Source organism: Lampetra fluviatilis, chromosome 71 (genome assembly GCF_964198595.1).
Source record: "Lampetra fluviatilis chromosome 71, kcLamFluv1.1, whole genome shotgun sequence".
NCBI classification, from domain to species: Eukaryota; Metazoa; Chordata; class Hyperoartia; order Petromyzontiformes; family Petromyzontidae; genus Lampetra; species Lampetra fluviatilis.
Genome location: NC_136345.1, coordinates 3,749,106 through 3,768,682, shown reverse-complemented (window position 1 = coordinate 3,768,682; position 19,577 = coordinate 3,749,106). Strand labels below are relative to the sequence as shown.

General features: G+C 53.0%; 1 protein-coding gene across 1 annotated transcript; it reads left to right on the top strand.

Annotated features, from left to right (window-relative positions):
* Positions 1-5,138: 5,138 nt before the first annotated feature.
* Positions 5,139-16,817, top strand: LOC144952926 (cilia- and flagella-associated protein 299-like). Its single transcript, XM_078883401.1, has 7 exons — positions 5,139-5,398; positions 10,550-10,683; positions 12,227-12,317; positions 14,266-14,408; positions 15,715-15,815; positions 15,927-16,046; positions 16,576-16,817. Exons 1-7 carry the CDS (start codon positions 5,165-5,167, stop codon positions 16,692-16,694), a joined length of 942 nt encoding a protein of 313 aa, XP_078739527.1. The 5' UTR covers positions 5,139-5,164; the 3' UTR covers positions 16,695-16,817.
* Positions 16,818-19,577: the final 2,760 nt, after the last annotated feature.

Genomic DNA, 19,577 nt, shown 5'->3' with positions numbered 1-19,577 from the left:
CGCACCCAGGCATCGATCAGCCTCCCATTGTACCAGATGGAAATTCCTCCGGTACACCATCACCACCACCACCATCATCATCATCACCACCATCGCCACCATCACCACCACGACCATCACCACCAACATCATCATCACCATCACCATCTACACCACCACCACCTACACCACCACCGCCTACACCACCACCGCCACCTACACCATCACCACCACCATCACCACCACCTACACCACCACCACCTACACCACCACCATCACCACCACCTACACCACCACCACCACCATCTACACCACCACCTACACCACCACCACCACCATCTACACCACCACCTCCACCACCACCATCACCACCACCTGCTCCACCCTACAAGTAGTCACCCACCTGCTCCACCACCACCACCTACACCACCACCTCCACCACCACCATCACCTCCACCACCACCATCACCTGCTCCACCCTACAAGTAGTCACCCACCTGCTCCACCACCACCACCTACACCACCTCCACCACCACCACCACCTCCACCACCACCATCACCACCACCACCTGCTCCACCCTACAAGTAGTCACCCACCTGCTCCACCACCACCACCTACACCACCTCCACCACCACCTCCACCACCACCATCACCACCACCACCACCTGCTCCACCCTACAAGTAGTCACCCACCTGCTCCACCACCACCACCTACACCACCTCCACCACCACCATCACCTCCACCACCACCACCACCTGCTCCACCCTACAAGTAGTCACCCACCTGCTCCACCACCACCACCTACACCACCACCACCTCCACCACCACCTACACCTCCACCACCACCTGCTCCACCCTACAAGTAGTCACCCACCTGCTCCACCTTCTTCCACCTCTCCTCGTCCTCCCAGCGCGATGTCGCCACGCGGAGCGGAGCAGCCGCGGCGGTGACGAGAATCACTTCGTGAAACGCTTTTAAAATGTTCAAGAGACTGGCAAATCTCCCACATGTACTAAAACAACAACAGTAATTATATAACTACTACAACTACAACAACACGAATTATAACGATTATAGCAACTATAATAACAGTAATAGCGATAACAACCAAAATGTTAAACTTCTAAATCTGACTCCAACCCGCGCCAGATTTCGTAGATCCGCTCGCGGCAGCGAGAATTTAAACCGTGAGGGGGGAGAGAGGGAGGGGGGAGGGAGGGAGGGAGAGACGGAAGTGACGTCACAGCACAAGACCACTCGGTGGCCATGTTGGGTAGGGATGGCGGGCATGTTGGGGAGGGAAACGGCCATGTTGGGTAGGAGGGCGGGCATGTTGGAGAGGGAACGGCCATGTTGGGTAGGGCATGACGGGCATGTTGGGGAGGGAACAGCCATGTTGGGTAGGGGGACGGGCATGTTGGAAAGGGAACGGCCATGTTGGGTAGGGGGGCGGGCATGTTGGGTAGGGGGGCGGGCATGTTGGGGAGGAAACGGCCATGTTGGGTAGGGGGGCGGGCATGTTGGGGAGGGGAACGGCCATGTTGGGTAGGGGGGCGGGCATGTTGGGGAGGGGGGCGGGCATGTTGGGGAGGGGAACGGCCATGTTGGGTAGGGGGGCGGGATGTTGGGGAGGGAACGGCCATGTTGGGTAGGGGGGCGGGCATGTTGGGGAGGGGAACGGCCATGTTGGGTAGGGGGGCGGGATGTTGGGGAGGGAACAGCCATGTTGGGTAGGGGGGCGGGCATGTTGGTGAGGGAACGGCCATGTTGGGTAGGAGATGGCGGGCATGTTGGGGAGGGACACGGCCATGTTGGGTAGGGGGGCGGGCATGTTGGGGAGGGAACGGCCATGTTGGGTAGGAGATGGCGGGCATGTTGGGGAGGGAACAGCCATGTTGGGTAGGGGGGCGGGCATGTTGGGGAGGGAACGGCCATGTTGGGTAGGAGATGGCGGGCATGTTGGGGAGGGACACGGCCATGTTGGGTAGGGGGGCGTGCATGTTGGGGAGGGAAACGGCCATGTTGGGTAGGGGGGCGGGCATGTTAGGGAGGGAACGGCCATGTTGGGTAGGGGGGCGGGCATGTTGGGTAGGGGGGCGGGCATGTTGGGGAAGGAACGGCCATGTTGGGTGGAGGGAGGGGGGGCGGACGGCAGCAATGTTGGGTTAGGCGACGGCCATTTGGGGGAGGGGGGACGTCGGCCATGCTGGGTGAGGGGCGGCGGCCATGTTGGGTGAGGGGCGGTGGCCATGTTTAATGGGGGCGGAGACCATGTTTGGTGGTGGGCAGCCATGTTGGATATGGGCGGCGGCGGACATATTGGATGAGGCGCCTGCCATGTTGGGTGGGGGAGGGTTATCATGTTGGATGGGGCAGCAGCAGCGACCCCCCCCCCCATTGGTTAAAAAGAGGAGGTGGGTGCGGAGGGTGAGTTCCCTACGTAAGATGGCCGCCCAAGGTTGTTGATTTTCCTACGTAAGCAGGCCGCCCAATGGTGTTGTTTTTCCTACGTAAGATGGCCGCCCAAGGGTGTTGATTTTTCCTACGTAAGATGGCCGCCCAAGGTTGTTGATTTTCCTACGTAAGATGGCCGCCCAAGGTTGTTGATTTTCCTACGTAAGATGGCCGCCCAAGGTTGTTGATTTTCCTATGTAAGATGGTCGCCCAAGTTTGTTGATTTTCCTACGTAAGATGGCCGCCCAAGGTTATTGATTTTCCTACGTAAGATGGCCGCCCAAGGTTGTTGATTTTCCTACGTAAGATGGCCGCCCAAGGGTGTTGATTTTCCTACGTAAGATGGCCGCCCAAGGTTATTGATTTTCCTACGTAAGATGGCCGCCCAAGGGTGTTGATTTTTCTACTTAAGATGGCCGCCCAAGGGTGTTGATTTTCCTACGTAAGATGGCCGCCCAAGGGTGTTGATTTTCCTACGTAAGATGGCCGCCCAAGGTTATTGATTTTCCTACGTAAGATGGCCGCCCAAGGGTGTTGATTTTCCTACTTAAGATGGCCGCCCAAGGGTGTTGATTTTCCTACGTAAGATGGCCGCCCAAGGGTGTTGATTTTCCTACGTAAGATGGCCGCCCAAGGTTGTTGATTTTCCTACTTAAGATGGCCGCCCAAGGTTGTTGATTTCCCTACGTAAGATGGCCGCTCTCCAGTCGAGTTAGGCTCTGCTTGGAGCAGCGCTGGTGAACTTTCGCAGATGTTGATGGGCAAGGTACCGGCTTACATTGTAATTGTTTTGAATGTTCATTATTGGACCATCTCGTATTCTGTGTGTGTGCGGTGATTTATTTTTTGCTAACCTCTTGCCAGGTTCCACCCTCGCAAAAGAGGTTTTTAACCTCAAGGGTTTTTTTACCTGGTGAAATACAGGTGAAATAAAGGTGAAATAAAGGTGACAGAAAGGTGAAATAAAGGTAAAATAAAGGTAAAATAGAGGTGAAATAAAGGTGAAAGGAAGGTGAAATAAAGGTAAAATAGAGGTGAAAGAAAGGTGAAATAAAAAAACTAAAAAATTTCGAATATTGATGTGGACGGGGATGTCATCTTCCGGAAGATTCTGCCGGAATCCCGAACTCTGTTTTTTATCTCTTCCGGAAGATGCTTTCACTCATTGGTTTCCATGGGAACTGTCTTCCGGAAGATTCTTCCGGAAGATGCTTTCACTCATTGGTTTACATGGGAACTGTCTTCCGGAAGAATCTTCCGGAAGATGCTTTCCCTCATTGGTTTCCATGGGAACTGTCTTCCGGAAGAATCTTCCGGAAGATGCTTTCCCTCATTGGTTTCCATGGGAACTGTCTTCCGGAAGAATCTTCCGAAAGATGCTTTCCCTCTATATTCTCAGGTTTTTTCGGTAAAGTCACGTAGGTAAAAACATTAAAATTAATGAAAGTAAAATAAAACAAAACAAAATAAAATGCACGACGTTTCGGAGGCAACACAAGTCTCCGTCATCAGGTGGGACCGTCACAGCCGAATTAGCTGCATCAAGTGAAGCAATGATTCAAGATGTAATCCCTTATAAGCAAGTTGAAGGGAGGTGGAGAGGGGGTGGTTGGAGAGCTTATCAGGCTGTGGTAGCCAATGAATGGAAACGTATCGGGAGGGAGGAGGAGCGGTGATCAAAGACTGCACGCAGTGCTCAACACAATGAATGGAGACGCGCCGGGACGGAGGGCGAGCGGTGATCAAAGACATCACGTAGTGCTCAACACAATGAATGGAAACGTGGCGAGCGGTGATCAAAGAACAATGAAGAGATTACTGTTAAACACTGTGGATGTTAACACTCGGTGAAGTAAATTAAAATAGTGCCTGTCAGATAAGATGGTCCAAAAAGTGTAATTAAGTCTTTTTTGCGTGGTTAATAACATCTTTCCAGTAATCAGTAATCACTGGAAAGATGTTATTAACCACGCAAAAAAGACTTAATTACACTTTTTGGACCATCTTATCTGACAGGCACTATTTTAATTTACTTCACCGAGTGTTAACATCCACAGTGTTTAACAGTAATCTCTTCATTGTTCTTTGATCACCGCTCGCCACGTTTCCATTCATTGTGTTGAGCACTACGTGATGTCTTTGATCACCGCTCGCCCTCCGTCCCGGCGCGTCTCCATTCATTGTGTTGAGCACTGCGTGCAGTCTTTGATCACCGCTCCTCCTCCCTCCCGATACGTTTCCATTCATTGGCTACCACAGCCTGATAAGCTCTCCAACCACCCCCTCTCCACCTCCCTTCAACTTGCTTATAAGGGATTACATCTTGAATCATTGCTTCACTTGATGCAGCTAATTCGGCTGTGACGGTCCCACCTGATGACGGAGACTTGTGTTGCCTCCGAAACGTCGTGCATTTTATTTTGTTTTGTTTTATTTTACTTTCATTAATTTTAATGTTTTTACCTACGTGACTTTACCGAAAAAACCTGAGAATATGAATCATTGCAGTCACGAAAGCTTCAAATCTATGCTTTCCCTCATTGGTTTGTATTAGTTTTTATTTGCCGCTCACCTTGCTGAATCTATCTTCCGAGATTGGTAGCGTCTTCCTCTTCCGGAAGATACTATCCAACCCGTTCGTTTGCAGTGGCCGTTTATCTTCCGGAAGATTTCCTCCGACACCATCTTCCGCTTCCGGAAGAGGAAGACCACGCCCCCCCCCGTCACCATGGAGACGGCGATGGCGTCTAAGACGACGGCAATGGCGGCGGTGGATGAGAAGGTGGAGTTGGGGAGGAGTGGAGAAGGTGGAGGAGGTGGTGGAGGTGGTGGTGGAGGTGGTGGAGGAGGTGGAGGGGGGGAAGAGGTGGGGGGGATGAGGGGGAGGAGGCGGAGGAGTTCTCAGAGCTATGAAGAGTTCCTGGACTCGCACATCAACGCACGAGACCTCTACTACCTTGAGGTGTGAGACTCACTCAGAGACTCACTCACTCAGAGACTCACTCACTCAGAGACTCACTCACTCACAGACTCACTCACTCAGAGACTCACTCAGTCAGAGACTCACTCACTCAGAGACTCACTCACTCAGAGACTCACTCACTCAGAGACTCACTCACTCAGAGACTCACTCACTCAGAGACTCACTCACTCAGAAACTCACTCACTCAGAGACTCACTCACTCAGAGACTCACTCAGAGACTCACTCACTCAGAGACTCACTCACTCAGACACTCACTCACTCAGAGACTCACTCCCTAAGAGACTCACTCAGAGACTCACTCACTCACTCACTCAGAGACTCACTCACTCAGACACTCACTCACTCAGAGACTCACTCACTCAGAGACTCACTCAGAGACTCACTCACTCAGAGACTCACTTACTCAGAGACTCACTCACTCACTCAGAGACTCACTCAGAGACTCACTGAGGCTGTCTCTAGGATGAGGACGTGGTCCGTGCCGTGTTGGCGCTGGGATATCGCAGCAGCGGCGAGGAGATCTTGACTCACTCAGAGACTCACTCACTCAGAGACTCACTCACTCAGAGACTCACTCAGAGACTCACTCACTCAGAGACTCACTCACTCACACACTCACTCACTCACTCAGAGACTCACTCACTCAGAGACTCACTCACTCAGAGACTCACTCACTCAGAGACTCACTCACTCAGAGACTCACTCACTCAGAGACTCACTCAGAGACTCACTCACTCAGAGACTCACTCACTCACACACTCACTCACTCACTCAGAGACTCACTCACTCAGAGACTCACTCACTCAGAGACTCACTCACTCAGAGACTCACTCACTCAGAGACTCACTCACTCAGAAACTCACTCACTCAGAGACTCACTCAGAGACTCACTCAGAGACTCACTCAGAGACTCACTCAGAGACTCACTCACTCAGAGACTCACTCACTCAGAGACTCACTCACTCAGAGACTCACTCAGAGACTCACTCACTCAGAGACTCACTCACTCACACACTCACTCAGAGACTCACTCAGAGACTCACTCAGAGACTCACTCACTCAGAGACTCACTCACTCAGAGACTCACTCACTCAGAGACTCACTCAGAGACTCACTCACTCAGAGACTCACTCACTCACACACTCACTCACTCACTCAGAGACTCACTCACTCAGAGACTCACTCACTCAGAGACTCACTCACTCAGAGACTCACTCACTCAGAGACTCACTCAGAGACTCACTCACTCAGAGACTCACTCACTCACACACTCACTCACTCACTCAGAGACTCACTCACTCAGACACTCACTCACTCAGAGACTCACTCACTCAGAGACTCACTCACTCAGAGACTCACTCAGAGACTCACTCACTCAGAGACTCACTCACTCAGAGACTCACTCACTCAGAGACTCACTCAGAGACTCACTCACTCAGAGACTCACTCACTCACACACTCACTCACTCACTCAGAGACTCACTCACTCAGAGACTCACTCACTCAGAGACTCACTCACTCAGAGACTCACTCACTCAGAGACTCACTCACTCAGAGACTCACTCAGAGACTCACTCACTCAGAGACTCACTCACTCACCCACTCACTCACTCACTCAGAGACTCACTCACTCAGAGACTCACTCACTCAGAGACTCACTCACTCAGAGACTCACTCAGAGACTCACTCACTCAGAGACTCACTCACTCAGAGACTCACTCACTCAGAGACTCACTCACTCAGAGACTCACTCACTCACACACTCACTCACTCACTCAGAGACTCACTCACTCAGAGACTCACTCACTCAGAGACTCACTCACTCAGAGACTCACTCACTCAGAGACTCACTCACTCAGAGACTCACTCACTCACACACTCACTCACTCACTCAGAGACTCACTCACTCAGAGACTCACTCACTCAGAGACTCACTCACTCAGAGACTCACTCAGAGACTCATTCACTCAGAGACTCACTCACTCACACACTCACTCACTCAGAGACTCACTCAGAGACTCACTCAGAGACTCACTCAGAGCCTCACTCAGAGACTCACTCAGAGACTCACTCAGAGACTCACTCACTCACCACCACTACTGATGATGATGATGATGGTAACGAGTAAGTTGTCTCTAGGACGAGGACGTGGTCCGTGCCGTGTTGGCGCTGGGATATCGCAGCAGCGGGGAGGAGATCTTGACTCACTCAGAGACTCACTCACTCACCACCACTACTGATGATGATGATGATGGTAACGAGTAAGTTGTCTCTAGGACGAGGACGTGGTCCGTGCCGTGTTGGCGCTGGGATATCGCAGCAGCGGGGAGGAGATCTTGACTCACTCAGAGACTCACTCACTCAGAGACTCACTCACTCAGAGACTCACTCAGAGACTCACTCACTCAGAGACTCACTCACTCACACACTCACTCACTCACTCAGAGACTCACTCACTCAGAGACTCACTCACTCAGAGACTCACTCACTCAGAGACTCACTCACTCAGAGACTCACTCACTCACCACCACTACTGATGATGATGATGATGGTAACGAGTAAGTTGTCTCTAGGACGAGGACGTGGTCCGTGCCGTGTTGGCGCTGGGATATCGCAGCAGCGGGGAGGAGATCTTGACTCACTCAGAGACTCACTCACTCAGAGACTCACTCACTCAGAGACTCACTCAGAGACTCACTCACTCAGAGACTCACTCACTCACACACTCACTCACTCACTCAGAGACTCACTCACTCAGAGACTCACTCACTCAGAGACTCACTCAGAGACTCACTCAGAGACTCACTCACTCACCACCACTACTGATGATGATGATGATGGTAACGAGTAAGTTGTCTCTAGGACGAGGACGTGGTCCGTGCCGTGTTGGCGCTGGGATATCGCAGCAGCGGGGAGGAGATCTTGACTCACTCAGAGACTCACTCACTCAGAGACTCACTCACTCAGAGACTCACTCAGAGACTCACTCACTCAGAGACTCACTCACTCACACACTCACTCACTCACTCAGAGACTCACTCACTCAGAGACTCACTCACTCAGAGACTCACTCAGAGACTCACTCAGAGACTCACTCACTCACCACCACTACTGATGATGATGATGATGGTAACGAGTAAGTTGTCTCTAGGACGAGGACGTGGTCCGTGCCGTGTTGGCGCTGGGATATCGCAGCAGCGGGGAGGAGATCTTGACTCACTCAGAGACTCACTCACTCAGAGACTCACTCACTCAGAGACTCACTCAGAGACTCACTCACTCAGAGACTCACTCACTCACACACTCACTCACTCACTCAGAGACTCACTCACTCAGAGACTCACTCACTCAGAGACTCACTCAGAGACTCACTCAGAGACTCACTCACTCACCACCACTACTGATGATGATGATGATGGTAACGAGTAAGTTGTCTCTAGGACGAGGACGTGGTCCGTGCCGTGTTGGCGCTGGGATATCGCAGCAGCGGGGAGGAGATCTTGACTCACTCAGAGACTCACTCACTCAGAGACTCACTCACTCAGAGACTCACTCAGAGACTCACTCACTCAGAGACTCACTCACTCACACACTCACTCACTCACTCAGAGACTCACTCACTCAGAGACTCACTCACTCAGAGACTCACTCAGAGACTCACTCAGAGACTCACTCACTCACCACCACTACTGATGATGATGATGATGGTAACGAGTAAGTTGTCTCTAGGACGAGGACGTGGTCCGTGCCGTGTTGGCGCTGGGATATCGCAGCAGCGGGGAGGAGATCTTGACTCACTCAGAGACTCACTCACTCAGAGACTCACTCACTCAGAGACTCACTCAGAGACTCACTCACTCAGAGACTCACTCACTCACACACTCACTCACTCACTCAGAGACTCACTCACTCAGAGACTCACTCACTCAGAGACTCACTCAGAGACTCACTCAGAGACTCACTCACTCACCACCACTACTGATGATGATGATGATGGTAACGAGTAAGTTGTCTCTAGGACGAGGACGTGGTCCGTGCCGTGTTGGCGCTGGGATATCGCAGCAGCGGGGAGGAGATCTTGACTCACTCAGAGACTCACTCACTCAGAGACTCACTCACTCAGAGACTCACTCAGAGACTCACTCACTCAGAGACTCACTCACTCACACACTCACTCACTCACTCAGAGACTCACTCACTCAGAGACTCACTCACTCAGAGACTCACTCAGAGACTCACTCAGAGACTCACTCACTCACCACCACTACTGATGATGATGATGATGGTAACGAGTAAGTTGTCTCTAGGACGAGGACGTGGTCCGTGCCGTGTTGGCGCTGGGATATCGCAGCAGCGGGGAGGAGATCTTGACTCACTCAGAGACTCACTCACTCAGAGACTCACTCACTCAGAGACTCACTCAGAGACTCACTCACTCAGAGACTCACTCAGAGACTCACTCACTCAGAGACTCACTCACTCACACACTCACTCACTCACTCAGAGACTCACTCACTCAGAGACTCACTCACTCAGAGACTCACTCAGAGACTCACTCAGAGACTCACTCACTCACCACCACTACTGATGATGATGATGATGGTAACGAGTAAGTTGTCTCTAGGACGAGGACGTGGTCCGTGCCGTGTTGGCGCTGGGATATCGCAGCAGCGGGGAGGAGATCTTGACTCACTCAGAGACTCACTCACTCACAGACTCACTCACTCAGAGACTCACTCACTCACCACCACTACTGATGATGATGATGTGTAACGAGTAAGTTGTCTCTAGGACGAGGACGTGGTCCGTGCCGTGTTGGCGCTGGGATATCGCAGCAGCGGGGAGGAGATCTTGACTCACTCAGAGACTCACTCACTCACAGACTCACTCACTCAGAGACTCACTCACTCACCACCACTACTGATGATGATGATGATGGTAACGAGTAAGTTGTCTCTAGGACGAGGACGTGGTCCGTGCCGTGTTGGCGCTGGGATATCGCAGCAGCGGGGAGGAGATCTTGACTCACTCAGACACTCACTCACTCACAGACTCACTCACTCAGAGACTCACTCACTCACCACCACTACTGATGATGATGATGATGGTAACGAGTAAGTTGTCTCTAGGACGAGGACGTGGTCCGTGCCGTGTTGGCGCTGGGATATCGCAGCAGCGGGGAGGAGATCTTGACTCGTGACGAGTTCCAGAGACGAAAAAACCTCCGCAGGGAACAGGAGGGGAGAGAGGCGGAGAGGCGCTGGTGAGTCGGTAGTAGTAGTATCAGTAGTAGTAGCATCAGTAGTAGTAGCATCAGTAGTAGTAGCATCAGTAGTAGTAGTATCAGTAGTAGTAGTAGTATCAGTAGTAGTAGTAGTATCAGTAGTAGTAGCATCAGTAGTAGTAGTGGTATCAGTAGTAGTAGTAGTATCAGTAGTAGTAGTATCAGTAGTAGTAGTAGTATCAGTAGTAGTAGTAGTATCAGTAGTAGTAGTAGCATCAGTAGTAGTAGTATCAGTAGTAGTAGTAGTATCAGTAGTAGTAGTAGTATCAGTAGTAGTAGCATCAGTAGTAGTAGTAGTATCAGTAGTAGTAGTAGCATCAGTAGTAGTAGTATCAGTAGTAGTAGTAGTATCAGTAGTAGTAGTAGCATCAGTAGTAGTAGTAGTATCAGTAGTAGTAGCATCAGTAGTAGTAGTAGTATCAGTAGTAGTAGTAGTATCAGTAGTAGTAGTAGTATCAGTAGTAGTATCAGTAGTAGTAGCATCAGTAGTAGTAGCATCATCATCATCATCAGTAGTAGTATCATCAGTAGTAGCATCATCATCAGTAGTATCATCATCAATATTAGTATTAGTAGCATTAGTATCATCATCAGTAGTAGTAGCATCATCATCAGTAGCATCATCAGTAGTAGTATCATCATCAATGTTAGTATTAGTAGTATTAGTATCATCAGTAGTAGTAGTATCATCATCAGTAGCATCATCAGTAGTAGTATCATCATCAGTAGTAGTAGTATTAGTGTCATCATCATCAGTAGTAGTAGTAGTATCATCATAATCATCATCAATAGTAGTATCATCATCATCTGTAGCAGTATCATCATCATCAGTAGTAGTATAATCATCATCATCAGTAGTATCATCATCAGTAGTTGTAGTATCATACTACTACTGATGATGATGCTGCTACTACTGATGATGATGATTCTACTACTGATGATGATGATACTACTACTGATGATGATGCTGCTACTACTGATGATGATGCTACTACTACTGATGATGATGCTGCTACTACTGATGATGATGCTGCTACTACTGATGATGCTGCTGCTACTACTGATGATGATGATTCTACTACTACTACTGATGATGCTGCTGCTACTACTGATGATGATGATTCTACTACTACTACTGATGATGATGCTGCTACTACTGATGATGATGCTGCTACTACTGATGATGATGATTCTACTACTACTACTGATGATGATGCTACTACTGATGATGATGCTGCTACTACTGATGATGATGCTGCTACTACTGATGATGATGATTCTACTACTACTACTGATGATGATGCTGCTACTACTGATGATGATGCTGCTACTACTGATGATGATGATTCTACTACTACTACTGATGATGATGCTGCTACTACTGATGATGATGATTCTACTACTACTACTGATGATGATGCTACTACTGATGATGATGCTGCTGCTACTACTGATGATGATTCTACTACTACTACTGATGATGATGCTGCTACTACTGATGATGATGATGTTGTTGTTGCAGTACGCTGTACAGCGATGGTCTGGACGTATCAGATCCGCTCCTGAAAGCGATCGCAGAGAGAGAATCACCACTTAAGAGTGGGAGACTTACAGTAAGTCACTCACCCACTCACTCACCCACTCACTCACTCACCCACTCACTCACCCACTCACTCACTCACCCACTCACTCACTCACCCACTCACTCACCCACCCACCCACCCACTCACTCACTCACTCACCCACCCACCCACCCACTCACTCACTCACCCACCCACTCACTCACCCACTCACCCACTCACCCACCCACTCACTCACCCACTCACTCACTTACTCACTCACTAACTCACCCACCCACTCACCCACCCACTCACTCACCCACTCACCCACTCACCCACTCACTCACCCACTCACTCACCCACTCACTCACTTACTCGCCCACTCACTCACTCACCCACTCACCCACCCACTCACTCACCCACTCACTCACTCACCCACCCACTCACCCACCCACTCACTCACCCACTCACCCACTCACCCACTCACTCACTCACTCACCCACTCACTCACCCACTCACTCACTTACTCGCCCACTCACCCACTCACCCACTCACTCAGTCACTCACTCAGTCACTCACCCACTCACTCACCCACTCACTCACTCACTCACTCACTCACTCACTCACCCACTCACCCACCCACCCACCCACCCACTCACTCACTCACTCACTCACCCACTCACTCACTCACTTACTCACCCACTCACTCACTTACTCACCCACTCACTCACCCACTCACCCACCCACCCACCCACCCACCCACTCACTCACTCACTCACCCACCCACCCACTCACTCACTCACCCACTCACTCACCCACTCACCCACTCACCCACCCACTCACCCACTCACTCACTCACTCACCCACTCACTCACTCAGTCACTTACTCACCCACTCACCCACTCACTCACCCACTCACTCACCCACTCACCCACTCACTCACCCACTCACTCACTTACTCGCCCACTCACCCACTCACTCAGTCACTCACTCAGTCACTCACCCACTCACTCACCCACTCACTCACTCACCCACTCACTCACTCACTCACCCACTCACCCACCCACTCACTCACTCACTCACTCACCCACTCACTCACTTACTCACCCACTCACTCACTTACTCACCCACTCACCCACCCACTCACTCACCCACTCACCCACTCACTCACTCACTTACTCACCCACTCACCCACTCACTCAGTCACTCACTCAGTGACTTACTCAATCACTCACTCACCCACTCACTCACCCACTCACTCACCCACTTACTCACTCACCCACTCACTCACCCACTCACCCACTCACTCACCCACTCACACACTCACTCACCCACTCACCCACTCACTCACCCACTCACTCACTCACTCACCCACCCACTCACCCACCCACTCACTCACTCACCCACTCACCCACTCACTCACCCACCCACTCACCCACTCACTTACTCATCCACTCACTCACCCACTCACTGACACACTCACTCAGTCACTTACCCACTCACTCACCCACTCACCCACCCACTCACTCACCCACTCACCCACCTACTCACCCACCTACTCACCCAACCACTCACCCACTCACCCACCCACTCACATACCCACCCACCCACTCACACACCCACCCACTCACTCGCCCACTCACTCACTCACTCACCCACTCACTCACTCACCCACCCACCCACCCACTCACACACCCACCCACCCACCCACACACCCACTCACTCACTCACCCACTTACGCACCCACTCACCCACCCACTCACCCACCCACTCACCCACCCACCCACCCACCCACTCACTCACTCACCCACCCACCCACCCACCCACCCACTCACCCACTCACCCACCCACCCACTCACCCACCCACCCACTCACTCACCCACCTACTCACTCACTCACCCACCCACCCACCCACTCACCCACTCACCCACCCACCCACTCACCCACCCACCCACTCACTCACCCACCCACTCACTCACTCACTCACCCACCCACTCTCTAGACCATTCTCTATCTCCGTGCCCGTAACGGGCGTGGTGAGGAGGTCTCTGGCTACATCGACCTGGCGGAGAGACTCAGCACCGAGGACTTCCGACCATACTTCACCAAAAAGTGTCTCCTGCTCCCTCGCTCAACAGACTTGAGGTGGGTGAGTGGGTGGGTGGGTGAGTGAGTGAGTGAGTGGGTGGGTGGGTGAGTGGGTGGGTGAGTGAGTGAGTGGGTGGGTGGGTGATTGAGTGGGTGGGTGAGTGGGTGAGTGGGTGGGTGAGTGGGTGGGTGGGTGAGTGGGTGAGTGGGTGGGTGAGTGAGTGAGTGAGTGAGTGAGTGAGTGGGTGGGTGAGTGAGTGAGTGGGTGGGTGGGTGAGTGGGTGGGGGGGTGGATGAGTGAGTGGGTGGGTGAGTGGGTGAGTGGGTGAGTGGGTGGGTGGGTGGGTGAGTGAGTGAGTGAGTGGGTGGGTGAGTGAGTGAGTGAGTGGGTGGGTGAGTGAGTGGGTGGGTGGGTGGGTGAGTGGGTGGGGGGGTGAGTGGGTGGGTGGGTGAGTGAGTGAGTGGGTGGGTGAGTGGGTGGGTGAGTGAGTGAGTGGGTGGGTGGGTGATTGAGTGGGTGGGTGGGTGAGTGGGTGAGTGGGTGGGTGGGTGGATGGGTGAGTGGGTGGGTGGGTGGATGAGTGAGTGGGTGGGTGAGTGGGTGAGTGGGTGGGTGGGTGAGTGATTGAGTGAGTGAGTGGGTGGGTGAGTGAGTGGGTGGGTGGGTGGGTGAGTGGGTGGGTGGGTGGGTGGGTGAGTGAGTGGGTGGGTGGGTGGGTGAGTGAGTGAGTGAGTGAGTGGGTGGGTGAGTGAGTGAGTGAGTGAGTGGGTGGGTGAGTGGGTGGGTGAGTGGGTGGGTGGGTGGGTGAGTGAGTGGGTGGGTGGGTGAGTGAGTGGGTGGGTGAGTGGGTGGGTGAGTGGGTGGGTGAGTGAGTGAGTGAGTGGGTGGGTGAGTGGGTGGGTGGGTGGGTGAGTGAGTGAGTGGGTGGGTGAGTGGGTGGGTGGGTGAGTGGGTGGGTGGGTGGGTGGGTGAGTGAGTGAGTGAGTGGGTGGGTGAGTGGGTGGGTGGGTGAGTGAGTGGGTGGGTGAGTGGGTGGGTGAGTGGGTGGGTGAGTGAATGGGTGGGTGAGTGGGTGGGTGAGTGAGTGGGTGGGTGAGTGGGTGGGTGAGTGGGTGGGTGAGTGAGTGAGTGGGTGGGTGAGTAGGTGGGTGAGTGAGTGGGTTTACGGTACCCCGTTGTACTGTGCGTCTCTCTCTCTGTCTCTCTCTGTCTCTGTCTCTCTGTGTCTCTCTGTGTCTCTGTCTCTGTGTCTCTCTGTCTCTGTGTCTCTCTGTGTCTCTCTCTGTCTCTCTCTGTCTCTCTGTGTGTCTCTCTGTGTCTCTGTCTCTCTGTCTCTCTGTCTCTGTGTCTCTCTCTCCGCAGCTTCTACAACTGGGATACGAATGCCTGGAGTGGTCGCTCAAGTGCCAACTTCCTCCTGATCATTGACGATGGTGGAGGAGGTGGAGGAGGTGGAGGAGGTGGTGGAGGTGGAGTAGGTGGTGGACGAGGTGGAGGTGGTGGTGGAATCTGCTTCAAGAATAAAAGAGATCGCAAGGTCATCTGTGTAGATCCCAAGGTGAGAGGTGGTGGAGGTGGAGGAGGTGGAGGAGGTGGTGGAGGTGGAGGAGGTGGAGTAGGAGGTGGTGGTGGAGGTGGTGGAGGAGGTAATGGAGGTGGAGGAGGTGGAGGAGGTGGTGGAGGTGGAGTAGGAGGTGGAGGTGGTGGAGGAAGAAGTGGAGGAGGAGGTGGTGGTGGAGGAGGTGGTGGAGGTGGTGAAGGTGGTGGAGTAGGAGGAGGTGGAGGAGATGGAGGGGGCTCATAGACATACATGGGTGGGTGGGTGGGTGAGTGGGTGAGTGGGTGGGTGAGTGGGTGAGTGGGTGAGTGGGTGGGTGGGTGAGTGAGTGAGTGAGTGGGTGGGTGAGTGGGTGAGTGGGTGGGTGAGTGGGTGGGTGGGTGAGTGGGTGAGTGGGTGGGTGGGTGAGTGGGTGAGTGGGTGAGTGGGTGAGTGGGTGAGTGAGTGAGTGAGTGGGTGGGTGAGTGGGTGAGTGGGTGGGTGGGTGAGTGGGTGGCTAGGTGGGTGGGTGAGTGAGTGAGTGAGTGAGTGGGTGAGTGAGTGGGTGGGTGGGTGGGTGAGTGGGTGGGTGGGTGAGTGGGTGGGTGGGTTGGTGAGTGAGTGGGTGAGTGGGGGTGGGAGAGTGAGTGGGTGGGTGAGTCTCTGTCTCTGTGTCTCTGTGTGTCTCTGTGTGTCTCTCTGTGTCTCTGTCTCTCTCCAGGATGAGGCTGTCCGCCTGAGTCTCCGCTCTCCGCTCTACCTCCAGGCTGTCGTCTTTGACCACGTGACTCGTCGCAAGGCATGATGGGAATCAAGAGTCTCCAATACCGTCTACACTACATGCAGTCTATAATATAGCAGATGATACAGTCTATAATAAAGTCTATAACACATACAGTCTATATGATAGACTGCCAGTATACTGTAATGCGTACAATAAACTCTATCCTGTCATACTGTCTATAATCTAGTGAGTGAATATATCTGTGTGACGCTCACTCACTCACTCACCCACCCACCCATTCACCCACCCACTCACCCACTCACCCACCAACTCACCCACCCACCCTCTCACCCACTCACCCACCAACTCACCCACCCACCCACCCTCTCACCCACTCACCCACCCTCTCACCCACTCACCCACCCACCCACTCACCCACCCACTCACCCACCCACCAACCCACCCACCTACCCACCCCCTCACCCAACCCACTCACCCACTCATTCACCCACCCACTCACCCACCAACCCACCTACCCACCCACTCACCCAACCCACCCACTCACCCACTCACTCACCCACCCACTCACCCACTCACCCACTCACTCACCCACCCACCCACCCACTCACCCACTCACCCACCCCCTCACTCGCCCACACACCCTCACCCAGTCACCCACCCACCCACTCACCCACTCACCCACCCACCCACTCACCCACCCACACACCCACAAAAACAACCACCATTCACCACTAAGTGGTAACGGTGACGTCACCACGGCGCCCGTACCAGGCTAGGTGCACTTTGAGGCTTTTACGTGAAGTGTCGAAGGCTGGATGAGGTCACGGGACAGACCCAGCAGGTGCCATGGGTTGACTGCTGTACCAGGCTAGGTGCAGGAGGAGGTCACGGGACAGACCCAGCAGATGCCATGGGCTGACTGCTGTGCCAGGCTAGGTGCAGGAGGAGGTTACGGGACAGACCCAGCAGGTGCCATGGGTTGACCGACTGACATGAGTGGCCAATGCACCACCTGTGCCCCCTACTGTGCAAACTCGCAGCGCTTTAGCCACCCGGCGCTCCGCTCGTTGTTGTGAGTCTATGGGTCTCTGTGTGGTGGTGATGAGTCTGTGGGTCTGTGTGGTGGTGATGAGTCTGTGGGTCTCTGTGTGGTGATGATTCTATGGGTCTCTGTGGTGATGAGTCTATGGGTCTCTGTGTCGTGATGAGTCTATGGGTCTCTGTGTGGTGATGAGTCTATGGGTCTCTGTGTGGTGAGTCTGTGGGTCTCTGTGTGAGTCTATGGGTCTCTGTGTGGTGGGTCTATGGGTCTCTCTGTGAGTGAGTCTATGGGTCTCTGTGTGAGTCTATGGGTCTCTGTGTGAGTGAGTCTATGGGTCTCTGTGTGAGTGAGTCTATGGGTGTCTGTGTGATGGGTCTATGGGTCTCTGAGTGAGTCTATGGGTCTATGGGTCTCTGTGTGAGTGAGTCTATGGGTCTCTGTGTGAGTGAGTCTACGGGTCTCTATGCGATGAGTCTATGGGTCTCTGCGTGAGTGAGTCTACGTGTCTCTGTGTGAGTCTGTGGGTCTCTGTTTGAGTGAGTCTATGGGTCTCTGTGTGGTGAGTCTATGGATCTCTGTGTGAGTGAGTCTACGGGTCTCTATGCGATGAGTCTATGGGTCTCTGTGTGAGTCTACGGGTCTCTATGCGATGAGTCTATGGGTTTCTGTTTGAGTGAGTCTAAGGGTCTCTGTGTGACGAGTCTATGGGTCTCTATGCGATGGGTCTATGGGTCTCTGTGTGAGTCTATGAGTCTATGGGTCTCTGTGTGAGTCTATGCGTCTCTGTGTGGTGAGTCGATGGGTCTCTGTGACTGAGTCTATGGGTCTCTGTGAGTCTATGGGTCTATGGGTCTCTGTGTGAGTCTATGGGGCTCTGTGTGAGTCTGTGGGTCTCTGTGTGAGTCGGTGGGTCTCTATGTGACGAGTCTATGGGTCTCTATGCGATGGGTCTATGGGTCTATGTGTGAGTGAGTCTATGGGTCTCTGAGTGAGTCTATGGGTCTCTGAGTGAGTCTATGGGTCTCTGTGTGAGTCTACGGGTCTCTGTGTGAGTCTATGCGTCTCTGCGTGGTGAGTCTATGCGTCTCTGTGTGAGTCTATGGGTCTATGTGTGAGTCTATGGGTCTCTGTGTGAGTCTCTGGGTCTATGGGTCTCTGTGTGAGTCTATGGGTCTCTGTGTGAGTCTATGGGTCTCTATGTGACGAGTCTATGGGTCTCTGTGTGAGTCTATGGGTCTCTGTGTGAGTGTGTCTATGGGTCTCTGAGTGAGTATATGGGTCTATGGGTCTCTGTGTGAGTCTATGGGTCTCTGTGTGAGTCTATGGGTCTCTGAGTGAGTCTATGGGTCTCTGAGTGAGTCTATGGGTTTCTGTGTGAGTCTCTGGGTCTATGGGTCTCTGTGTGAGTCTATGTGTCTCTGTGTGAGTCTATGGGTCTATGGGTCTCTGTGTGAGTCTATGGGTCTCTGTGTGAGTCTATGGGTCTCTGAGTGAGTCTATGGGTCTCTGAGTGAGTCTATGGGTTTCTGTGTGGTGAGTCTATGGACTTTAGACACTCAGCGTCATCATCGCCTGACACCGCGGGGCGATTTCCGCGAAGTCGGTTTCGGTTTCGAGTGAGGGGTCTGGTTGGGCGGGTCGCGAGCAACACAGAGGCAAAGGTCCCCCGTGTAGCCTCTGGCAGGCCGTCGGGGCAAGGGCGCTGGTGGCACGCTTGGAGCTGACACGTTGGGGTTCGATCCCAGGGCGGAGAGGAGAGGTGAGTGGATGGGTGGGTGGGTGAGTGAGTGAGTGAGAGTGGGTGAGTGAGTGAGTGGGTGAGTGGGTGAGTGAGTGGGTGGGTGAGTGGGGTAGGTGAGTGGGGTGGGTGGGTGAGCGGGTGGGTGGGTGAGTGGATGAGT

Coding starts and splice junctions, on each gene's coding strand:
- LOC144952926 (XM_078883401.1), top strand. CDS start 5,165: ATGGAGACGGCGATGGCGTCTAAGACGACGGCAATGGCGGCGGTGGAT. Junction 10,684..12,226: donor AGAGAGGCGGAGAGGCGCTG/GTGAGTCGGTAG, acceptor TTGTTGTTGCAG/TACGCTGTACAGCGATGGTC. Junction 15,816..15,926: donor TGGAGGAGGTGGAGGAGGTG/GTGGAGGTGGAG, acceptor GAGGTGGTGGAG/GTGGAGGAGGTGGAGGAGGT.